The sequence below is a fragment of the Syngnathus floridae genome, chromosome 3 (assembly GCF_059516105.1).
Source record: "Syngnathus floridae isolate MCC-2025c chromosome 3, RoL_Sflo_1.0, whole genome shotgun sequence".
Taxonomy (NCBI): Eukaryota; Metazoa; Chordata; class Actinopteri; order Syngnathiformes; family Syngnathidae; genus Syngnathus; species Syngnathus floridae.
The window spans coordinates 19,247,124-19,266,367 of record NC_142415.1 but is presented as its reverse complement, the minus strand read 5'-3'; the positions used below and the strand labels follow the sequence as shown (position 1 = coordinate 19,266,367).

Below are 19,244 nucleotides of genomic sequence, written 5' to 3'. Positions count from 1 at the left end.
GTATGTAGTAGGAGTCACAAAATGGATGTAGAGCAGATTAGTCGCCCTAATCCCAACCCCGCAGGCTCAATGCAACACACTAGACGCCCATTAGTGTAATTCCCTACTACACATCTCCAGTTTATTTTCATCATCCTTGTTTTTTTGTCATTTTAAATATCCCAAGAAAAAGAAGTGCTTCAAAATGAGTCATTAAAATAATCTCCTTGACTTCTACCTGACCTTTACAAAGTAAAAGTTAATTTCTTAAAGTAAATGAGAAGTAGTGCCGCATGAATGTCATCAAAGTCTTATTTAATCCGATTGTGAATTAATTTCACGTTAATTGGTTTTCCGGGAGCGTGGAGGTTGCAACGAGGAAAATCGAATCCTGAAAGAGAAGAATAAGAAGGATGGGGAGTCTGGATTTATCGTTCTGAAGGTTTTATTGGCTTTGTTTTCCCAGTGTACAACTCTTATGTAGTGATTGCTCACAGTCTGGAAAGGATGAAACAGACAGACAAGAGAGTGGCACAATGTAGCAGACAGGGCCGAGGGAACTGTTATAGATATGGGCCCCTCCTCTGTACATATACAGCACGTTAGGATATTTTTGTGCCGGCGAATTAATATTTAATGGTCGAGCAGAGGAGGAGCTGAATGTGCTTAGAGCGAAATGGCGAAGAAAAAAAAAAAACCCAACCCACAGCTCTTTATAATCGATAAGAACACCAGATTGCACGTTTGGAACTTGGTCTGATTTAGCTCCCTGAGGACAAAAGCGTGTATATACAATCTCTAGCATCAGATTTGAAGTGACTGGAATTAATATTTCATCATATACAGTTTATACCTACGCAGTCACTAAATTCCGATAACAGTCAAGATGAGTGTCTTTTGAATTTTACATAAATAAAAACAGGCAGAATGAGGGGTTGGGGAACCAATACAGAACAATAAAAGGAAGTGCTGATATGTGCAAACGTCTACATGTGTCACAATAGAAGCAATGTTTTGCAGAGGCAATACAGGGATGGGAATTATGTGTGTTTCTGTATTTGTGTGTGCGAACGTGCATGTGTGTGTGTGTTTTAAATATTGTACAAGGTGCGGAAGTTCAGCCACTGCCCAACATCTTTGTTGCACGTTGGTTGGCCTCATCGATTCGGGTCTTGTTGGAGTCAGCCTGCAAGGGGAAAGCAACCATCAAAATTAGAGAGAGAGAGAGAGAGAGAGAGAGAGAGAGAGAGAGAGAGAGAGATTGCCTTCTCCATGATGCGGTCAATCTGGCGGTTCTGGGTGTCGATCTCCTGGCCCATGTCCAGAGCCATGTGACGCAGATTGCCGATGATGCCGCCCACCTGCTCCAGGTTCTCGTCCATCTCGTTCTCGCGGGCGTCATCTGTTACCCTGAGACACACAAACACACTCGTGAACACAGTTCTGAAAATATAGAATGCAAAACTACTACAAATGTTCTTTGGGTCAGGCTGCCGTTGTTGTTAATTGTTTGCCTGGGTAAATAAATAAAGGTTCAATAAAAAAAAAAAGATTTATCAAAGGCTACACTTACTATTACCAGCTTTTAAATAGCACAAAGCAAATTAGGAACAACACACACACTTACCTGCGAATGAAGCCCCCGCTGATGGCCATCTGCTCACGCTCGTCCACCACCCGAGCGCCAGGCTGGCTGTTGACCACCCCGTCCTGATTGGCTCCCCAGGCCTGGCCCCCACCCTTAATCCTACACCGCACACACATGCCCATGTCACTTATTGTACCAACCATATGCACGTATGAGGGTTTAAACATGCATGTTGAACTGTACAACATGCATCAAAACAACTTGCTAGGAGCAATGCACATGCAGAATCTGTGCAATAATTGATCCAGGATCAATTGACATCTGGGCCACACACACTCACACACGTGCATAAATAATAATAGCAATAATTAAGCACACAGAAGAGGTCAAATACATTTGGACGCACAAATGATACACACAAAGAAGGAGGGGAAAAGGAAAACAAGGATGGCTGTGTCTATAAAAAGAAAGCCACATGGTTAGATTCACTGTGGGAAATAATCGTAATCATAAAAACAGTGTGGGTGATGATTGACAGCAGGCCCTTCATTTCATCTGGATGCACACACACACACACACACACACACGTCTTTACATTGAAATAGTGTGGAGCACCTGCTGAGGCCATCGCAAGATATCCATTTTGTGCTGACGGAAAACTTTGGAGAATGTTATTTTCAAGTCACATTGACACAAATGCAATGCTTTTGGTTAACGTTTCAATTCGGACAACTTGGTGTTTTTATTTGGCCACCAGATGGCGCTTCTTTGCCCCATTCAAAGCATGCAGCTTCGTACATAATTTACGCAAAACTAATACGATTCTTTAAATTCTTAATTATTTTCAAATTCTTTTATGCTTATTTTATTGTATGTCCCTTAACTTTAGGGATTATTTAGGTCATAAACAATACTAAGAATAAATTAATTGAAAATAAAAAACATGCATTGCTAAACACAACTACACATATATATGTACATTTTCTTTTTCATTTTATTTCAATATTCTATAGAAATGATTTCCCCCTTTAATTTTTTCAATGAGAAAAATGAAAAAGGCCTTGATATAAAGAACTCTGAAATAGGTTAAAAGCGCGGGATGCTCCTTACAGAATATTGTTGTGATGCTAGCGTTTGACCCGAGGCTGCTGCAAAGCGGCACATGACGTAACTGCCGCGTTACATAACAGACCACGTGTGTTTCGCTACAGAGCTACTGTAACGACACACAGAGCTCCCTGTTGTCAATCCAATTACATTATTTTGGAAAAATGATTAAAAATTGTAGTGATAAACAGATATTTTTTAAATTTGAGTATATGTACATATAAAAAATGTTCAATGAGCACTGCTAGTATGGCTACATTAAAAAAATGCAGTTTTCAGCGATATACGCTCTTCATTACGTAATATTAAATTATATACTATTTCATATGGAAAAGAGCGCGTCGCTGCTGTCCAATAAAAACTTTAACAAATTTATGTTCAATGCAGTTTACGATAGGCAATTATTCGTCTCCCTCGTGTATAGCGTTTGATGGTCGCTCACGGTGACGTCACTGCTCAGACATGGCGCCGCGCGGGCCATAGTTTGGCTGCTAGGAGGAGCTTAGCGGACCGAAAGACATCATGCGAGTGTTTGGCCACGTTGACGTTTCTTTGGCCAAGCTCTCACATGATGAAATCGTGATTCGTGGGGGGTTAGGGTGATGCAATCGGGTTGTAAGGAGAATGTGGTGTGGGGGCAGGGGCGGGGCTAGGAAAAGGGGGGCAGGGGGTTGGGGTGGTCCGCGGACCCTGCTGACGCTGCTGCTACCTGCAGGAAAAGAACCTCTCATCCAATGAGCAATGAAGGGCATGTGTAAGGGAAAGCAGCCGTCAAAGGCTGGAGAGAAAAATTAAATAAAAGAAAAAAATATCAAACCCGTTGTGGCGTTTGGTGTTATTTATGCATGCACGCAAGCTTTCACATGAAGTTAGTGTAAAGGAGCATTTCACCATGTTTTCAGCCTGACCTCCGTTCCACCATGTTTTAGGCTTGTTAATATTTAACGGGAGCGAGGCTTTTTTGTATTTGGAATTGAGCAAGAGTGCAACAGCAAATTCACAAAATGGATTTTGGAGCCTTAAGACCCCGGAGGTGCGCCCCACCCATTGCATCTTAGCATAGTCGGAAAAAAAATGAAGAGAATATTATTTAATAAATTAAAATAAATTATTAAAATATTTTTAAATATTGTGTCTCAAGTTGACCAATTATTTCTATTTTGTATTTAATAAATAATTAAATATATTTAAAACAAATATTGTTTCTTCAAATTGTGATTCTTTTTTTTTTTTTTTTTTAAACTGTACACTATATGTAACTAACCGTATGTGGATGACCATGTGAGTCAAGACTGCACTCCTCCATCAAGTGTTGTATTCCATCCTGTTAACTTTGCAGTTGCAACTTCTCGCTCCATGTGTTTGGAATTGACTTATGAGTTAGGGGTGCAAGTTGAAAAGTGGCAAAATCTCCCAGAGTACAAGCGACACATCCATGCATGCGTTGCATCATCATCATCATCATCATCATCATGCTCTACAGAGCCCAAAGAGGCCGCAGAAGCACACCACCTACTTGTTACACGGACATGAACAAAGACCACAGAACTGTCCTAGATTGTTCAAATTCTTTTCTGCATCCTTCATGTCCTTATTGATCTGGTCCATCCCCTCCTCGATGCGCTCCAGTTGCTCTGATTACCAACACATTGACATTTTCCCAGCAAAAGAGAAGAAGAAGAAAGGAGGAGGAGGAAGGTCGGAGGTTGGGGGGGATGACAAAGGAGAAGAGACAAAAAAAAAGAAGACTGTGACAAGAGAGACATCGGACATCACTATCACGAGCATCACTAGCGACATCACCAGGACTGGACAGGGCGGGAGCACACGGCTCCGAGCCGGTACCTACTTTTTAATACACGGGCATATCAGCCCACAGCACTGGCCTATATCTTTTAAATCTTTCTCGGCCTCCTTCAGGTCTGCGTTGACCTTGTTCATGCCCTCCTCCACGCGATCGAGTTGCTCTGGTGAGGACAAAGGTATGAGAGGCATCGTCATTCACGCGGTTCCCCGGCTGACGCGGGAAGGCCAAGCGGGAGGCGAGCCTAACGCCCGCTTGTGCGCCTGCTGCGTTCTACTTTTATTCGGGGAGGGGAGGGCTCGTCGTGCCGCCAAACCTTAGTGGTCCACCTCACAACCGCTCCGCTCGATTTGAGGAAAAATAAAAAATATTAAAATAATTTGTTTGGAAGAAAATCTCGGGTTGAAATTTTTTTTCTAAATTGAAGATTTTTGGTAGTATTTTTTTCAAATAAATAAAATGAAGAAATATTGGTGGATTTTTTTTCAAAACACAAGAATATTTTTTTCCAAATTGAAGATTGTCTGTAATATTTTTTTTAAATAAATAAAAAATATTAAAATAATTTGTTTGGAAGAAAATCTCGAGTTGAATTTTTTTTTCTAAATTCAAGATTTTTGGTAGTATTTTTTTCAAATAAATAAAATGAAGAAATATTTGTGTGTTTTTTTCAAAACACAAGAATATTTTTTTCCAAATTCAAGATTTTCTGTAGGATTTTTTTAAATAAATAAAATTGAAAATTATATTTCAAAAATCTTCCCATTCTACTTATCATGGACCATATAGCTAGCATCACAATTAGAGCTGGTCGATAGGGCGCCGAGCTATTAAAACTATTTCAAGGTCAGATCGTCATGCCGGTTCTTTAATGGCCGTAGCTGTAATGTCCATTAGTTGAAAGGGACACTTTGTCCTTGAGGAGAAGAAACTCTTAAGGAGACAGGGACGTTTTATATTAACAGCTTGTTCACACTGTCGTCAAGATCCCAGCAAGGGTCACAAATGGTACCTCATTCTTTATTTAGGTGTTGTGACTTTTTTGTGGGGAGCTTTTTCATTTTCAAACAAGTCAGTTGCACTTTTAAAATGACCAAAACGTTATAATGAGGAGGGTAAGATTGGAAAAATCCCCCTTAAAGGATTCGCAATTTCCTATGGATGCTATAAGGAGGCAAAACACTAATTTTGTCTAAATAAATCTCCTAAACTCATTTCATCGTAATTCATCTGCACCAAGATGGCGCCGAAGCGTTCTTTTTTTCCCCCAGCAAATAACAGATGATAGATTAAAAAAAATTCACAAACTCTGACCGGAGTTTGAGAATTGAAATTATTTCGATTTCCATGACATCCTATGAGAAACAAAATGTCCTTCATTCCACAAGCGCCATGATACCTTCAGGTAACCCGTGTGTGTGTGCGTGTGTAGGTGTGTGTGTGTCAGAGATGATGTCAGAGTCAAGTGCAGGAGGCCAGGGTCCATCAGCCCTTCTCATAACGCTAAAATGGAGGAAGCCATTAGCGTCTCCTCTACCTCCACTGCAGTCAATGACTTATGTAAGTTAACAGTTCTTTTCAAAGGAGGAGGTTCTTTTCAGAGAACCCATCATTAGTACAGGAGATATGTTCTAGACCACATACTGTTTGTATATGTACATAAAATAAAATATGATTGATACATATCTTGATGTATTTCAAAGTGGAGAGATTCCATTTGGTTTGATTTGACACACTCACTTCTTTTACAGCAAAACATATTTTCCGATTCAAATCTATTTTTGTTACACCAATAGTAAGTTTAAAAATTCTTTTTTTTTTGCTTGAAATGAAAGAAAAATGCAGCAAAGGTTACATTAACATTAAGAAATACCTATGAAAAATATACAGTTTTATTTAATCCAACTTTTGTTCTTAAATGTATTCTTGGACATCATTATAAAGGATCTATTCTTTTAACACAACCTAGAAAACACTAGTCTTCTAGGAATAATATAAACACGATAAAAAATTATCGTAATCAAACTGTCATCATATTGATTAATGTGATTGATGCTCAATACACGCCAAGCAAAGCAAGAGTTAGCTTATTTTAGCACAGCTTAGCTTAGCAACATGTTCTCTGCAGAATTTAGTAGGAAATATTATATCATAAAAACATTATGAACTGATTACTCCTGAGAAAATTTGTAAAATTAAACATTTGTTGGGAATGTTGACCAAAAGAGTAACACAAAAATAAAAATTAAGTATAAAATCCTACTAAATTTTTTATGAGAACAGACTGCTCATAAAAGAAGTTGCAATAGTTGCTTTAGACTGTGTAGCAGCAAGGGCTCCCACTCTGGATTAATTATAAAAGCAGAGAGCAGTTCCAATTTGCGACAGGAACAGGAGAAAGGCAGAGCAGATGTGAATTAAAAAAAAAAAAAAATGGAACCTTGGGGATGTTTCCATTGGTAACTCACCTCCCTGCTCGTCCAACATGACAAGAGTCCTGATGCCAGCATCTTTACTCTATCATGGAAGAAGAACAAAGATTATAATCAGAAAAATTGAAATTAGTAAACAGGTTTATGTAGAAACGACTCGAGATTGAACATGATGGAGTGATTCATTTCGATCCCAACCTCTGGACCAAACCCTCAAAAAAATGACAGACTAAATCTCAATATTTGAACGCAATACTCAAATATTAATTTTCTGGACTAAACTTTCTGGAATTTATTATCTGGACCAAACTTTTAGGATTAAAAATTCTTTTGGAATCACTTTCTCAAACTAAATATATGAAGTAAGCCCTTGAAATTCAACCATCTGGATTAAACCTTATGCAGATAAACCAGTTGGGCGAAATCTTCCAAAATGAATGTTCTGGACAAAACCATTACAAACTGAACAGTTTGGAGTGGATTCCAGATTGAACCAAGAATGAATGTTCTGGAATAAGTCCTCCAGTACGAACAAGGTGACATGCCTAGACTGAATCCAAACTTTCGGGACTCAAAACTTTTCTATTTTGTTTTCGTGTTTGTGTTGTGTTCACTGAACCTAAACCAGAGCTTTGTTGACAAAGCAGCAGTCAAGTCTGATTTGCGTCGTTCCTCACACACACACGCACACACACACACAAGGACATACTTAATTAAACACACACTAAGCTCAACGAAACAACAGCTTCCCACTCCCCGTGAGCTCCTCCCACAGATATTCCGAATTCCGGCTTCACGCATCAACTCTCCTCCAACCGGGCGTCATGTGACCTTCTCGGCGAGACCGCAAGGCACACACACGTCCGCTCGTTGGTGTCACTGATACTCGGATCACTCGCTAGAATTTTTTATATTGAAGCAAATTTTTTTTTCCGCATATAACAGATAATTAATTCACAGTAATTTGAGTTGATTTTTACTGACACTTTGCTTAAGGTGTTATTAAGGCACAGCAGTTGCCCTTGTTCATCTGCATTTTGTAACCCAGCAAGACTTGATGAGGTCACGCTGCAGGAGAAGGAGGCTCCGCCATCTTGTCCATTAAAGGTCATGAGCTGGGAGAATTAAAGGGGGGTCACATTCGTACGAGACAAGGACGCCGACCTCGCAGTGGTATGAGCAGCGGCGACAATTAATGTCCCTGCCTATTAAATCACAAATTGGATCTCTTCAATGACTTTGGAAGAGATGATCTTCATGAAATGTTAAGTGCTGCTGTTTATCATGGAGTGTGCTTCCTGCTGGGATTGCCTGTCGCGTGCTTATTCAATTAGCCTAATCTTCACCCTTGGCCAAAGGCCACGTGGGGTGCTTGGGCACGTGTGACCGCACGACCGAGAAAGAGAACAGGAACAGGAACGCACTCCATCAAAGCATATTGTGAAGGGAATACGAAGAAATTGCATGCTCGTTTGTGTTTAACGGGTCTCGAACACGCTCCTCTTCGGCCCTCGAGCCGATTCCCCCCGCGGTCGTCGAGCTGCTGCCAGCCCAACTTATGCAAATGTAGCCGGATGAGCTTGCGTAAGGACAGCTGCTGTTGTCTTATTAAATGAGGACATTATGCACGGCGAGCTATTTTTAAACATCTCACAAAAGGCGACAGAAACAAAAGAAAGAGACGGCGAGTTTGGGCTAAAAGTGGAAGCTCATCAGGGTGCGTTTGATTCGTGGCGCAGCCTGTGAATGATTTCTTCTTGAGTGCTGAGGTGGGAAATGATACGATGTACGAGGGTCAGTGAACTCACCTCCTCCACCAGAGCCAGCATGCGGCGAGTGCTCTCCAGAGACTGCAACACAACAAGACCATATTAGCATCGTCAACACACTTCTCACGGCATCATTATTATTTAGCCTGTCACATCTTCTCCTTTAATTCTCCAAAGATTCTTTTTCACCCTTTCAAGTGACTTTTGTGTCCTCGCATTTGTTCACTATTCAACCCTCTTTCCTCTATACATCAAGTCAGATTTCCATCCATCCATCCATCCATCCATCCATCCATCCATCCATCCATCCATCCATCCATCCATCCATCCATCCATCCATGCATCATCCATCCATCCATCCATCCATCCATGCATCATGCATCCATGGATCCATGCATCCATGCATCCATGCATCCATGCATCCATGCATCCATGCATCCATGCATCCATTCATCCATTCATCCATCCATCCATCCATCCATCCATCCATCCATCCATCCATGCATCATGCATCCATGCATCCATCCATCCATCCATCCATACATCCATCCATACATCCATCCATACATCCATCCATACATCATGCATCCATGGATCCATACATCCATCCATGCATCCATGCATCCATGGATCCATGGATCCATCCATCCATCCATCCATCCATCCATCCATCCATCCATCCATCCATCCATCCATCCATCCATCCATCCATCCATCCATCCATCCATCCATCCATCCATCCATCCATCCATCCATCCATCCATCCCTCCACAAATCAAGGCATCAGTCCTCTCCTCCTTCCATCAATCCATCTACTCATTCTTGCACCTTTTTATCACTCTATCTGTCTATCCAATAAGCCTCTCTAAGTCTCTCCGGTTCGCTATGATGTGCTGATGAATATTTAACGAGCTCATTGGAGCCGCTCTATTATTCCGAGCTCCTCTCGGCTCGCCAAGTCATCTCAGCATTTTACCTCGTCGGCTATCTGGTCGGCGCGAGTCTGCAGGTCGGCCAGCTCGTTGCGCATGTCTGCTTCGTCCGCCATGGTGGGTGTTGAACCTTGAACTCAACGACGACGTAACTGGAAGAAGAAAAAAAGCAAGATGGTGAGACGGGGAAAAAAATCTAGATAAGTCTTCATAAATTGGATAGTAGACATGCAAAGCTGACAATGACATTTCAATAACAACCGAGATAAAAAATCAATGTTAGCCGCATTAAATATTCTCTGTAGTTGAGAGTTTACTCTGTCCGTCCGACAATCCATCCATTCACAATCTCATTTGAAGACATGAACTCGTTTGTTTCCAGTGCACAGATTGGATTTTATAACTGCATTAACGCAGTTTGTGCTATGTGGAAATTTAATTTTCTGCGCCGGGATTGTACAGTAGGTTACAGTAACAAAAAGATGTCTAATTATGATTATAATTTGTTTTTGTGAACAATCTTGCAAAATAATCTTACTGCAACACCCCCCTAGTATTGCAATTGTGATTTAATATGTGATTATTTTTTTAAATTTCTCTACCCAAGCAAACCAATTCATGTTTTTCAATAAATATTATCAGATTTATGATGATTAAAAGTTTTGGTTTTCCAGATTAGCCATCTTTTAAGTTGCTAACCTACCATTTTCCACTCGCGTCATTTTTTTTTTTCCAGCCAGTGTTTAAGTATGAAGGAGGTCTGCTCTGTGATGATGTATCTCCACCCATCTCCACCTCCTTAATAATTCAACACCTGCTTTTTTGCACGCTAGAATATTGATGTCCATATTTTTCATTTCCAACATGGCAAGAGAAGCCAAATATAAACACATGGCTTGATCACCAATCGAGTGTCGTTTCAGTTCCTGGGCCGACATCCGTCCGCCCGCTCACCAACTAATTATTGATCGTGTGATTATCTCGCTGCAGTGGGATGGCTTCCTAGCTGAGGTTTCTTCTTCCAATTTCCTCCACTGTCGCCTCCTCGTCTCCTTCCCACATTTTAAAAATGGAAACCTGCCGTGTCGCCTCTCAAAACGGACAGCTGAAGTGCAACTGATGAGGTCTTTCCATTTATAATTAATACAGAGCAGGACGACATTTCTACTGTATGATGGCCTAGTTAGATGTACATAACTTTAATGGCAAAGGTCAGCCACCTGGTCTTCATCTTCACAGACATCAAGTCAAGGCCTTAAATGCCGCCGCCGCCCCCTTCTCGACGCCCAATCAGCTGCTTCGACGGACAGCGGCTGCCGGGCTCAGGAGGATTAAAGTCAGAGCGAGGAAAAGAGGATTTACTCTCACTCTACACTCTCTCTTCCAACGCCATTTCCTCCTTTTGTCTCGACGTAAGCATTCGGGTTCGAGCATGATCCCAACTTGACACCTAAATTCTCGTACGTCGGCGAACTCTATGATTGGCAAACTGATTGGTGCAAAATAATAATTAATGCGTGTGAAATAAGAAGGCAGGTGGAAAAAAAAGTCGCTAGGGCCGAGATGAGCCGGCAATAAATATCACATTTAATGCCGTAATAAACCTCAAACCTCTTTTATTATCTCAATAAAACATGTTTCGTCCAGTCATCCGTGGTTCTTGTGGACCTATTAAGAACGATGCTCTAGATTAGTGAAATTAGTTTGAAGCAGCAGTCAGGCATGGAAAGCCGAAGCTTCATGTTTTGGTTAACGTCGCAATCGTGCGGGAGACACAAAATAGAAAGAACTGTTAACGTGGCGGTTCAAACACGTGTGCAGCTTGGACATGATTGTCACAAATGAGTCATGTGTGTGTGTGTTGCTACTCCATGCTGACCTATAAACAGGAAGCACATGCGTATGTCAGGATGTAAGCAGGCCAGAGAGCATCATAGTAGCCTGGAGCCAAAGGAAAAAAAATAAAAAAATCCAAATGCTGACTCCTTCTACATGACCACTTCACACACACACATCCAGATACACAAGGTTTAATCAAGGCACGCTGATATGAAGAATTGATTTCCCAAAAGACTCCTCAAAATTCACTTCTGATCAAACCATGGCACGAGACCTCAGATCAGCGAGCATCAAAGAATCATCTCTCGTTCTCTTCTATAGAATAAAATTAATTGGAGATGGAGAGACGGGCTCCACCCTGGACTAGTCGTCAACTAATTTACAGGCAAATTCAAGTCCTCAGTTGACCTAAGAGGCATATTTTTAGAATAAGGCTGGAAAAAAAAAGCCGGGAATCAAATCCAGCTCGACAGGAACTGCGAGGGTGACGTGCTCCAGCCCTGAAATGGATGAAGTTTCAAGATGGCGTCAGCACATGCCTGTGGAGAGGCAAGAAGGAGTCGCCCACAGAGAAATGTGCTGGCACAGTGGCGTGTCTAAAAATTGGACTTTTGGGGCTATTTGTGCCAACGAACGTCATTGCGGCATACGCACATTTTGTCTTTTAATTACAGTTGAAGGAAAGATGATGGCTCAAACAGTTTGTGTTACTTCCTCTCTTATGTAACGACAACGGCGGGCCCGGAAGGATGCGTCGAGAGATAACAGGGGAGGGGAAGACAAAGTGCGAGATTGGTACCATTTATAAAAGGGATGGTTCATCTTTTGAGCTCAAGGGGCCATCCATATCTGGGTTTTAACATCAAGAGGTGATTTTTTTTGTATTTTTAAATGTAACTACAAACTATGTATAAGCATTCATTTTGATTAAAAAACATCTCAATTTCAATATTGAAATATATTGAAATAATAATGAAATATAAACATTTCAATATTTATTTCAATATTTAGTTTTTTTTAATGTAACTGCAAACTATGTAAAAGTATTTATTTTGACTAAAAAACATTATTTCAATATTTATTTAAATTTGTGTATTTATCTAATTATTTATTTTAAATAAATCGTATTTTTTATTTATTTCCATCCACCCACGCATTTATTTATTTTTTATTTTTAGTCATAATCAACCAATTATTTAATATAACAAGAAATTTGAAAGTATCTATAGTATGTTTTTATCTAATTTAAGAAAACTATTATATTCATTCCACAGGGAAAAACCGGCAACAGAAAAGACTCAATCCCCTCGGTGTTAGAATCTATTAAAACTTATTAGAAAAATTATTAGAAAAACTAATAAGAGATCATTCCAAAGGGGGATGCTATAAAAAATGAGGTGGGCGTGGCTGATGTGGAGAAAAGAAGACATGAGATGGGAGAAGACAGTAGCTGACTCAAAGCAATCATCAGGGGGAGGCCTGCCTGACTGCCCGTGGGGGATAATCACTGCAAAGCCCCACTGTCCCATTCACTGAGGATAAAAACCCACTGGATTAATATACGTGTCCGCTCACGCACACTCACAGACCACTTTCTCTTCTTCTATACATGTGTTGCCTTTTTCTTTCACTTCCAGTCCTCCTCTATATAGGACACTCACTTACGGACATACTTGGACACTTTTCAAAGCCTCAATGGCATTTATCTGGTGTGAATTTTTGGGGGACATTTTAGATTTCATTCTAACAACATATGATCTTGATATAAATATTTTTAGTAATATAGGAATCTCAATGGCAAAATATTTGAAGGGTGCAATTTGATTCGAATTCAAATTGGAACGGTCCGCTGTCCTGTCCACGTTGATCTGGTTAAGATGATGGCCCTCTGAGCGATTTGACTTCCTGACAGGATGGGAAGATGTACAAAAATGTCCACCAGCTGGTAAGGCATACTTCACGATGCAATGCAAGTTTTTATCAATAAAAAAAAATAAAATAAAATAGGGACATGCTTCCAGTTCCACTACAGGATCATATCAAGCCAAGTTTTGTTTACATACACCACATGCTAGACGTTACCACAAATTCATATCTTATTACAATATTGGACTGTTACAAAATAAAACTTTTGCTCAAAAGATGCTCTTGGCTAACGGAATCAATTTTAATAGCACAGGCTGCCAGAGTGGGCTTTAATGTCAGCTTGAGTTGTTTACATGCTTCAAGCTAACGTTATCTAACCTTACCACAACACACAACCAAGCAAGTCCACAACAGTAACTTAATAAATGTTCTTTATATATATAAATATGGGGTGAAATGTTGTGTGTTCTTCTACATGGCGAATTGCTCACAGTTCAAAATGACCAGACACACGATTGTCACGATTGATGAACATGAAATAACATTCAGCATCATAACCCTGTGCTTGTGCATGGCTGTACATTCTATCTATGGCTGACGCTCTGCGTGTCTCGGGATCTTCATTGTTTGTCTCATTGTTATTCATCTTCATGTTGCGGAAATAGCACTTAATGACTGTTTTTTTTCCTCTTTGTTTTGAAAACTAGACAAGCTGACAGGCTAGCTTTGTAAGGCTTGCTTGGGTGGTTTTGTGTTAAGGTTATCCAATATTATTACCAAATTATACGTGCTCTTCCAAAATTGCTCTATAGCTTCCACGCTACTAGAAGAGCTGAGCTTTATTTTTGGGGTTAATAAGAGGCACTTTAAATGGTGGCAGGTGTATGCTGATTCCCATTTAACATACGTTTGAATGTGATTAACAAACTGTAAACAGTCTCGTTCTCAGTCGTTAGAGGGTGTGCACACTTGTGCAACCACATTAATTGCTGTTTTTCTTTCTTTGTTTTTTTTTTTACTTCACCTCTTCATTTGTGTTACACGGTAGAGTAAAATTTGTTAAATCTCATATTTTGTGGCATATTTGAGATTTTTAACTGTTAAAGCAGTAAATTATTAACATTTGTAGGAGTGTTAGGTGTTTACTATTCCCAATATTTGGCCATTTGCGTTAGGTCCCTAATCCTCCCGAATAGGCTGTCACACTCGGAGCTGTCCTCGGTGCTGAAACACGGGCGCCACTACAACTCGGCAATAAACTCCAGGAAACACTAGCAATATTAAAATTGTTATGATCCACGATGAAATTGTTAAATCCACGATAAGTCATTTGTGATAAGACACCATTCGTTCCGAAGAGCAAATCAAAGTTGCCCTCTTTCAAGCGCAGTGGCTGAAAATGGCCAGGTAGGTGAAACACAGGAAATCGTAAGGAGAGAAGGTAAAAAAAATGAAAAGAAGAAGCAAGACCTACCTGAGCAGGTCTCCTCCACGCGTCTTTCCTTAACGTGCCGCGATACAGCTCACAGATGTCCGTGCGAGCGTAAGGAAGGGTACGTGGACGCGCGCGCGCCGTCGTGTAGCGGAAGAACAATGCCGGTTAGGGGTTCTACAAAATAAGAGAGCGAGAGACAGTTACAATCTTTGTCATCGTTGTGTTCTCCTATGTAATGTTGGAAAACGTTCACAATTTAATTCTGTTCAAGAGTTGAAATTGAGAATTAAAAAAAAAATATATGAAAAAAATCACTTTAGCAACATTCGGTGCTAATTCCTTCCAAAATGTGTTTGCTGTTTAGCACAGTATCAAGTTAGACATTATTACAAACCCACCTTGTGACACATTACATTTGATTCAAGGAGCTGTGATTCCTTATTTTAATTTTTTAATTCTAATATGCTCTTATTTTGTACCCACCCAGCTTCCGGCCAGAAAACGCTAGCCTTGGTGACAAAATGGCCGCGCCCTCCGACGTCACAAATCATACCCGTATATTGTTTTTCCTAAGAATATTAATAATGACATTTTGTTCATTTTAATGGCTGTAGTAACGATAGTTTGAAGCAATATTAGGAAAAATTCAAAATAACGCAGGTGTGAGGTAAGGAAAGGAGTACTCAGGAAGTCAGAAGGGAAGGAAGGAAGGAGTCAAGTGAGAGAAGAAAGGGAGTTAGGAAGGAAATTATGCCAGAAAAAAATACTGTATGTAATATAAGTAAATTTTCTGCATCCATTGCGTCTTAGCATGCGCACCTGCACACAGAACCAAGTCACTTGGCTCACGGATACCGTGTTGAGCGTGGGGGAGGAATGAGCTGTCAATCACATTCCCACCGCCTGTCACTTTGCGGCCGTTTGTCACATCACTTCACACATCAGACTGCTCATCTCCTCCTCGTAATTGCCTGCTTCTTTTCGGGGACAAACAACACAATTTCTGCACAGAAAAAAAACCCTGCATCCAAGAAATACCAACAGATTTTTTTTAATGCAATGAAAAGCTGACTTGTAAAACAGCAGACTCCCAAATGCTCACTTTTGTGTCATGACGTGACATTTCACAGCATGTTATCTCCACCAGGCTGAGCAGCATCGCCCCCGCCCAGCCAGCCAGCCAGCATGACCCACAGGCAGGAAATTACTTGGCCGTTGCATGCTGTATTAACACACACACGCGTGCACACATGCATGGACGAGCACGACTTCCCGTCATAGACATTGACTCACGCGCTCTTAAAAACCTTGAACCTCTGGCAAATGTAATATAGACGGAACATCATTATATAATACACTGAAAATATTAAAGGGGGCATTGTTAATTCAGATTTATAATAGCCTCAGTGGCAACACACGAAATGAACAGACATGACCAACAGGGGAGATCCGCCGGGTCGCCTTGACGGTAACTTGTTTTTGCAGATGAAAAGAAAAACATACGGGAAGCTTAAAAAGATATTTCAAAAAGATTTAAAGTGCTTGTTTACTTCATGTCTTATTCTGGACCAATGTGGCCTTGCATGTCCCTTGCTTGAGTTGAGTCACGCTGTCAACATGGCGGCTCCACTTCAGCTCTGGAGGTTAAACGTCCGAAGGCAGCGGCTGGAACAGCAGTAGGCCACAAAACTGACTGTGGTCCTGATGAGGTGGACACACACAGGTAAGAAAAAAAACCAATGTAATTTACGAGATATAGAAATGGATTTTTTTTCCTTTCCAAAATGACAAAGTGGGTTTAACAAACCTGCGGTGCACGGCTGCCAGGGCGGTGTGTCGCAGCGGGAAGAGTTTGGGGTAGATGACTGTGAACATGGCTTGAGTGCAGCGGTGACAGTGACCCAGAGGGAACTGCAGTAGATCCAGGAGACTCTTTGGCAGTGGAATGGAAGGCGGAAAATTCACATCTGCAAATACACCGTTTCAATTATGATCCATCTCAATTTGAATTCAGCGTTCAATCCAAAACAGCACCTTCATCACCTGTGGCATGGTGGTAGAGTCGGTGAAGTGTTCTCATGGCCAGCTCCTCCAAGGGGACCACGTTGTCCGCCTCGGAGGCCACCGCTTTAACTTCGGCCGGCAGCCCCAACAGAGCCTCGCTCAGCGCCTCATCCTGGTCGTCGCCCGGTGGAGACACGCCGCAACTGCGCACGCAGAGAAATAGGCAACATGTCGGAAAAGTTCCAGGAGTTGCGTCACAAAATATTTCAAGTTTTCCCCTTATACTTTGCCAGTGAGCACGTTCCTGACTTCATTTACAAAGTCAACGCCCAACATATAAAAAATATAGCAGTCATCTTATCAAAACTTACCCCAACAATGAAAAACATAGCACGTGTAAATAAAGAAAATGTTACCCGCTGCATCCAATGACCTTGTTGTACAAGTACGACGGAAGGCCTTTCAGGTCCACGTTGTAGTCCACGAACACAAACTGCAGCTCGCGCGAGCCTCCCAGATCTAGAACGCAACAAGGACGCGCTGGAGTAGACAAAGCAAAAAAAAACACGTGATGGCACCCACCGAGCGGGAGGAAGGTGAGGATGTTGGCGGCCATGGAGAGCTGGGTGAGGCGAGCCAGCCGGCAGAGGTGGCGCGGCACGTGGCTCAGCAGGTTGTGGTCGGCACTCAGGTGCTGCAGGGACGAGCAGCGGTGCAGACGGTCGGGGAGCGATGTCAGCAGGTTCATGGACACGTCCAGAGTCTCCAGAAACTGAAGGTCACCAATTTCTTGGGAGACAATGGACATTTTTCAAATGTTGCCCACCAAGCAGTCACATGATTGATATTTTTTACATCAATAAAGATATTTCCCCTCAAATTGACAAACTAAGATAATTTTTTTAATTCAGTCCTGTCCAGAAGTAACACTCAGGTTGTAAAACGGAACACCGCTTCCCTCTGCTGGCCTAACAGGGTAATGCAGCCAAAAAGTGATTCCAGCAAATACTAATTTTGCACAAGTTGGTACAGAAAAAACGTGCAAGAATGTGACAGCGACGTGCTTGAAAAAGATGCCTGAAAAAAACTCTTACCTGGTGGCAGGCTTTTGAGCTGGTTGTTGGACAGTCGCAGGTGTCTCAAAGACCTCAGTCGTCCAATCTCCGGGCAGAGCAACTGTAAGGAGTTGCAGCTCAAGTCCAGTGACTGCAGCCGTGCCAAGTTTCCAATAGCTGGATGCAAAGCCGCAAATTAGCACCGTTTTAGTTGACTCCATATAAATGCGGAAAATAACTTCCATGACTAGCTTTTATCTGGGCGGGTTTAACGCAGGGGGAGTCACCTTCGGGAATAATCACGATGTTGTTGGAATGCAAATATCTAAAAGGAGAACAAGAAAGGGACATGTGAGAAAGTATAGGATCGTGTATGTGAATAAGAATACTCACAGCTCTATTAGATTCGGTAGCTTCTGTGCAAGATTGTCAGGCTAAAAGGAATTTTTGAAAAAAAAAAAGAAGCATTATGGCATGAACATCACATTTTGAGTGACATCTAGTGAATACCAGCGTGGTGAGCAAGTTCCCCTTCATGTAGAGCCTCTCCAGGAATTGCAAGCCCTCATCTTTGAGCAGCTCCAAGGGGAAATGGTTGAGATTCCTGTAGTTGAGGAAGAGATTCTTGTGGCGCTCCTGCTTGGCCATGAAGATGGCTTCATGGAGCTCACTGGCCATCTTGGAAGAGGACTTTCCTCTTCTGCTGCGTATACTTCTTCCTTTCTATTCTACTCATCCATTGCCTTTCTGGAGTGAAACAAAATAGAGGAAAAGTGAGTTTTTCATGTGACCAGTGTGCCAGAAGTTGGATGTAACTAAAGGAATATCAATTTATGTAATGCCCTTTGTTGCTGCCGTATAAGCGTATATAATGTCATTTCATTTATATGCACGTACAGGTTAAAAATCTTTATTAATCTACAAATGGTTCTTCTTTGAGCCAAAGCTGCAGAGCCTTAATTTGAACCAGGAAAAAAAAATTCTAATTCACAAAATCATAACAAAAATCATCCTTTTTTTTAAAAGACCCGGTACTTCATGCAGCACAATACGTGTACATTTTGAACATTAAACGCACGATAATTCGCTATTTAAATAACCTAAAGAGGACTACTACTGACTTATTTAGTCAACGTAACGTTCAAGCTAAGCTAAATTAGCCTCTCTGTTACTAGCACGACGCGGAGGAAAACAACAAAATATAGAGCTTACCTGAATTGTAACGGGCGTAACATGGTTGTGATACGGATACCAAAGTCGTAAAAATACGCGAGGGCGTGTGTCAAAGATGTCAAGTTAAGCTAGGCTAAAGTAGTTCGCTCGACTGTGAAAATAATGTGACGTCATTCCCAAGGCTTCCATTCAAATAAAAGTTCTCAATTTTTTTTTCCTACATTGTTTACTTAAATGATGGTGTTAGTTATAAGCAACGAT

General features: G+C 41.2%; 2 protein-coding genes across 4 annotated transcripts; both read right to left on the bottom strand.

The window, feature by feature from the left end:
* Window positions 1-406: 406 nt before the first annotated feature.
* LOC148400964 (synaptosomal-associated protein 25-A-like) lies at window positions 407-15,728 on the bottom strand. Of its 2 annotated transcripts, none has more exons than XM_088370203.1 (9): window positions 15,571-15,728; window positions 14,791-14,925; window positions 9,656-9,763; window positions 8,719-8,760; window positions 6,947-6,995; window positions 4,524-4,641; window positions 1,607-1,726; window positions 1,245-1,389; window positions 407-1,165 (listed from the first exon to the last, which is right to left on the bottom strand). In XM_088370203.1, exons 3-9 carry the CDS (start codon window positions 9,725-9,727, stop codon window positions 1,097-1,099), a joined length of 615 nt encoding a protein of 204 aa, XP_088226329.1. In that variant the 5' UTR covers window positions 9,728-9,763; window positions 14,791-14,925; window positions 15,571-15,728; the 3' UTR covers window positions 407-1,096. The 2 variants fall into 2 exon arrangements, with proteins under 2 accessions (XP_088226329.1, XP_088226328.1); XM_088370202.1 differs by lacking the exon at window positions 4,524-4,641 and adding an exon at window positions 4,191-4,308.
* A 58-nt stretch (window positions 15,729-15,786) lies between these two features.
* lrrc28 (leucine rich repeat containing 28) lies at window positions 15,787-19,190 on the bottom strand. Of its 2 annotated transcripts, none has more exons than XM_088370200.1 (10): window positions 19,023-19,190; window positions 18,321-18,557; window positions 18,204-18,244; window positions 18,098-18,135; window positions 17,850-17,987; window positions 17,338-17,544; window positions 17,172-17,274; window positions 16,786-16,958; window positions 16,559-16,718; window positions 15,787-16,452 (listed from the first exon to the last, which is right to left on the bottom strand). In XM_088370200.1, exons 2-10 carry the CDS (start codon window positions 18,486-18,488, stop codon window positions 16,383-16,385), a joined length of 1,098 nt encoding a protein of 365 aa, XP_088226326.1. In that variant the 5' UTR covers window positions 18,489-18,557; window positions 19,023-19,190; the 3' UTR covers window positions 15,787-16,382. The 2 variants fall into 2 exon arrangements, with proteins under 2 accessions (XP_088226326.1, XP_088226327.1); XM_088370201.1 differs by having other exon boundaries at window positions 16,795-16,958; window positions 19,023-19,179.
* Between the last annotated feature and the right edge of the window lie 54 nt (window positions 19,191-19,244).

What these genes read in the sequence shown, in the direction of transcription:
- LOC148400964 (XM_088370203.1), bottom strand. Translation starts at nt 9,727, where the DNA reads ATGGCGGACGAAGCAGACATGCGCAACGAGCTGGCCGACCTGCAGACT. An exon ending in CCGACCAGATAGCCGACGAG is followed by an intron (nt 8,761 to 9,655) that starts GTAAAATGCTGA and finishes GTTGTGTTGCAG; the next exon opens with TCTCTGGAGAGCACTCGCCG. An exon ending in ATATGCCCGTGTATTAAAAA is followed by an intron (nt 1,727 to 4,523) that starts GTAGGTACCGGC and finishes TGTGCGGTGTAG; the next exon opens with GATTAAGGGTGGGGGCCAGG.
- lrrc28 (XM_088370200.1), bottom strand. Translation starts at nt 18,488, where the DNA reads ATGGCCAGTGAGCTCCATGAAGCCATCTTCATGGCCAAGCAGGAGCGC. An exon ending in CATCGTGATTATTCCCGAAG is followed by an intron (nt 17,988 to 18,097) that starts GTGACTCCCCCT and finishes CTTTGCATCCAG; the next exon opens with CTATTGGAAACTTGGCACGG. An exon ending in GCTCAAAAGCCTGCCACCAG is followed by an intron (nt 17,545 to 17,849) that starts GTAAGAGTTTTT and finishes TTGTCTCCCAAG; the next exon opens with AAATTGGTGACCTTCAGTTT.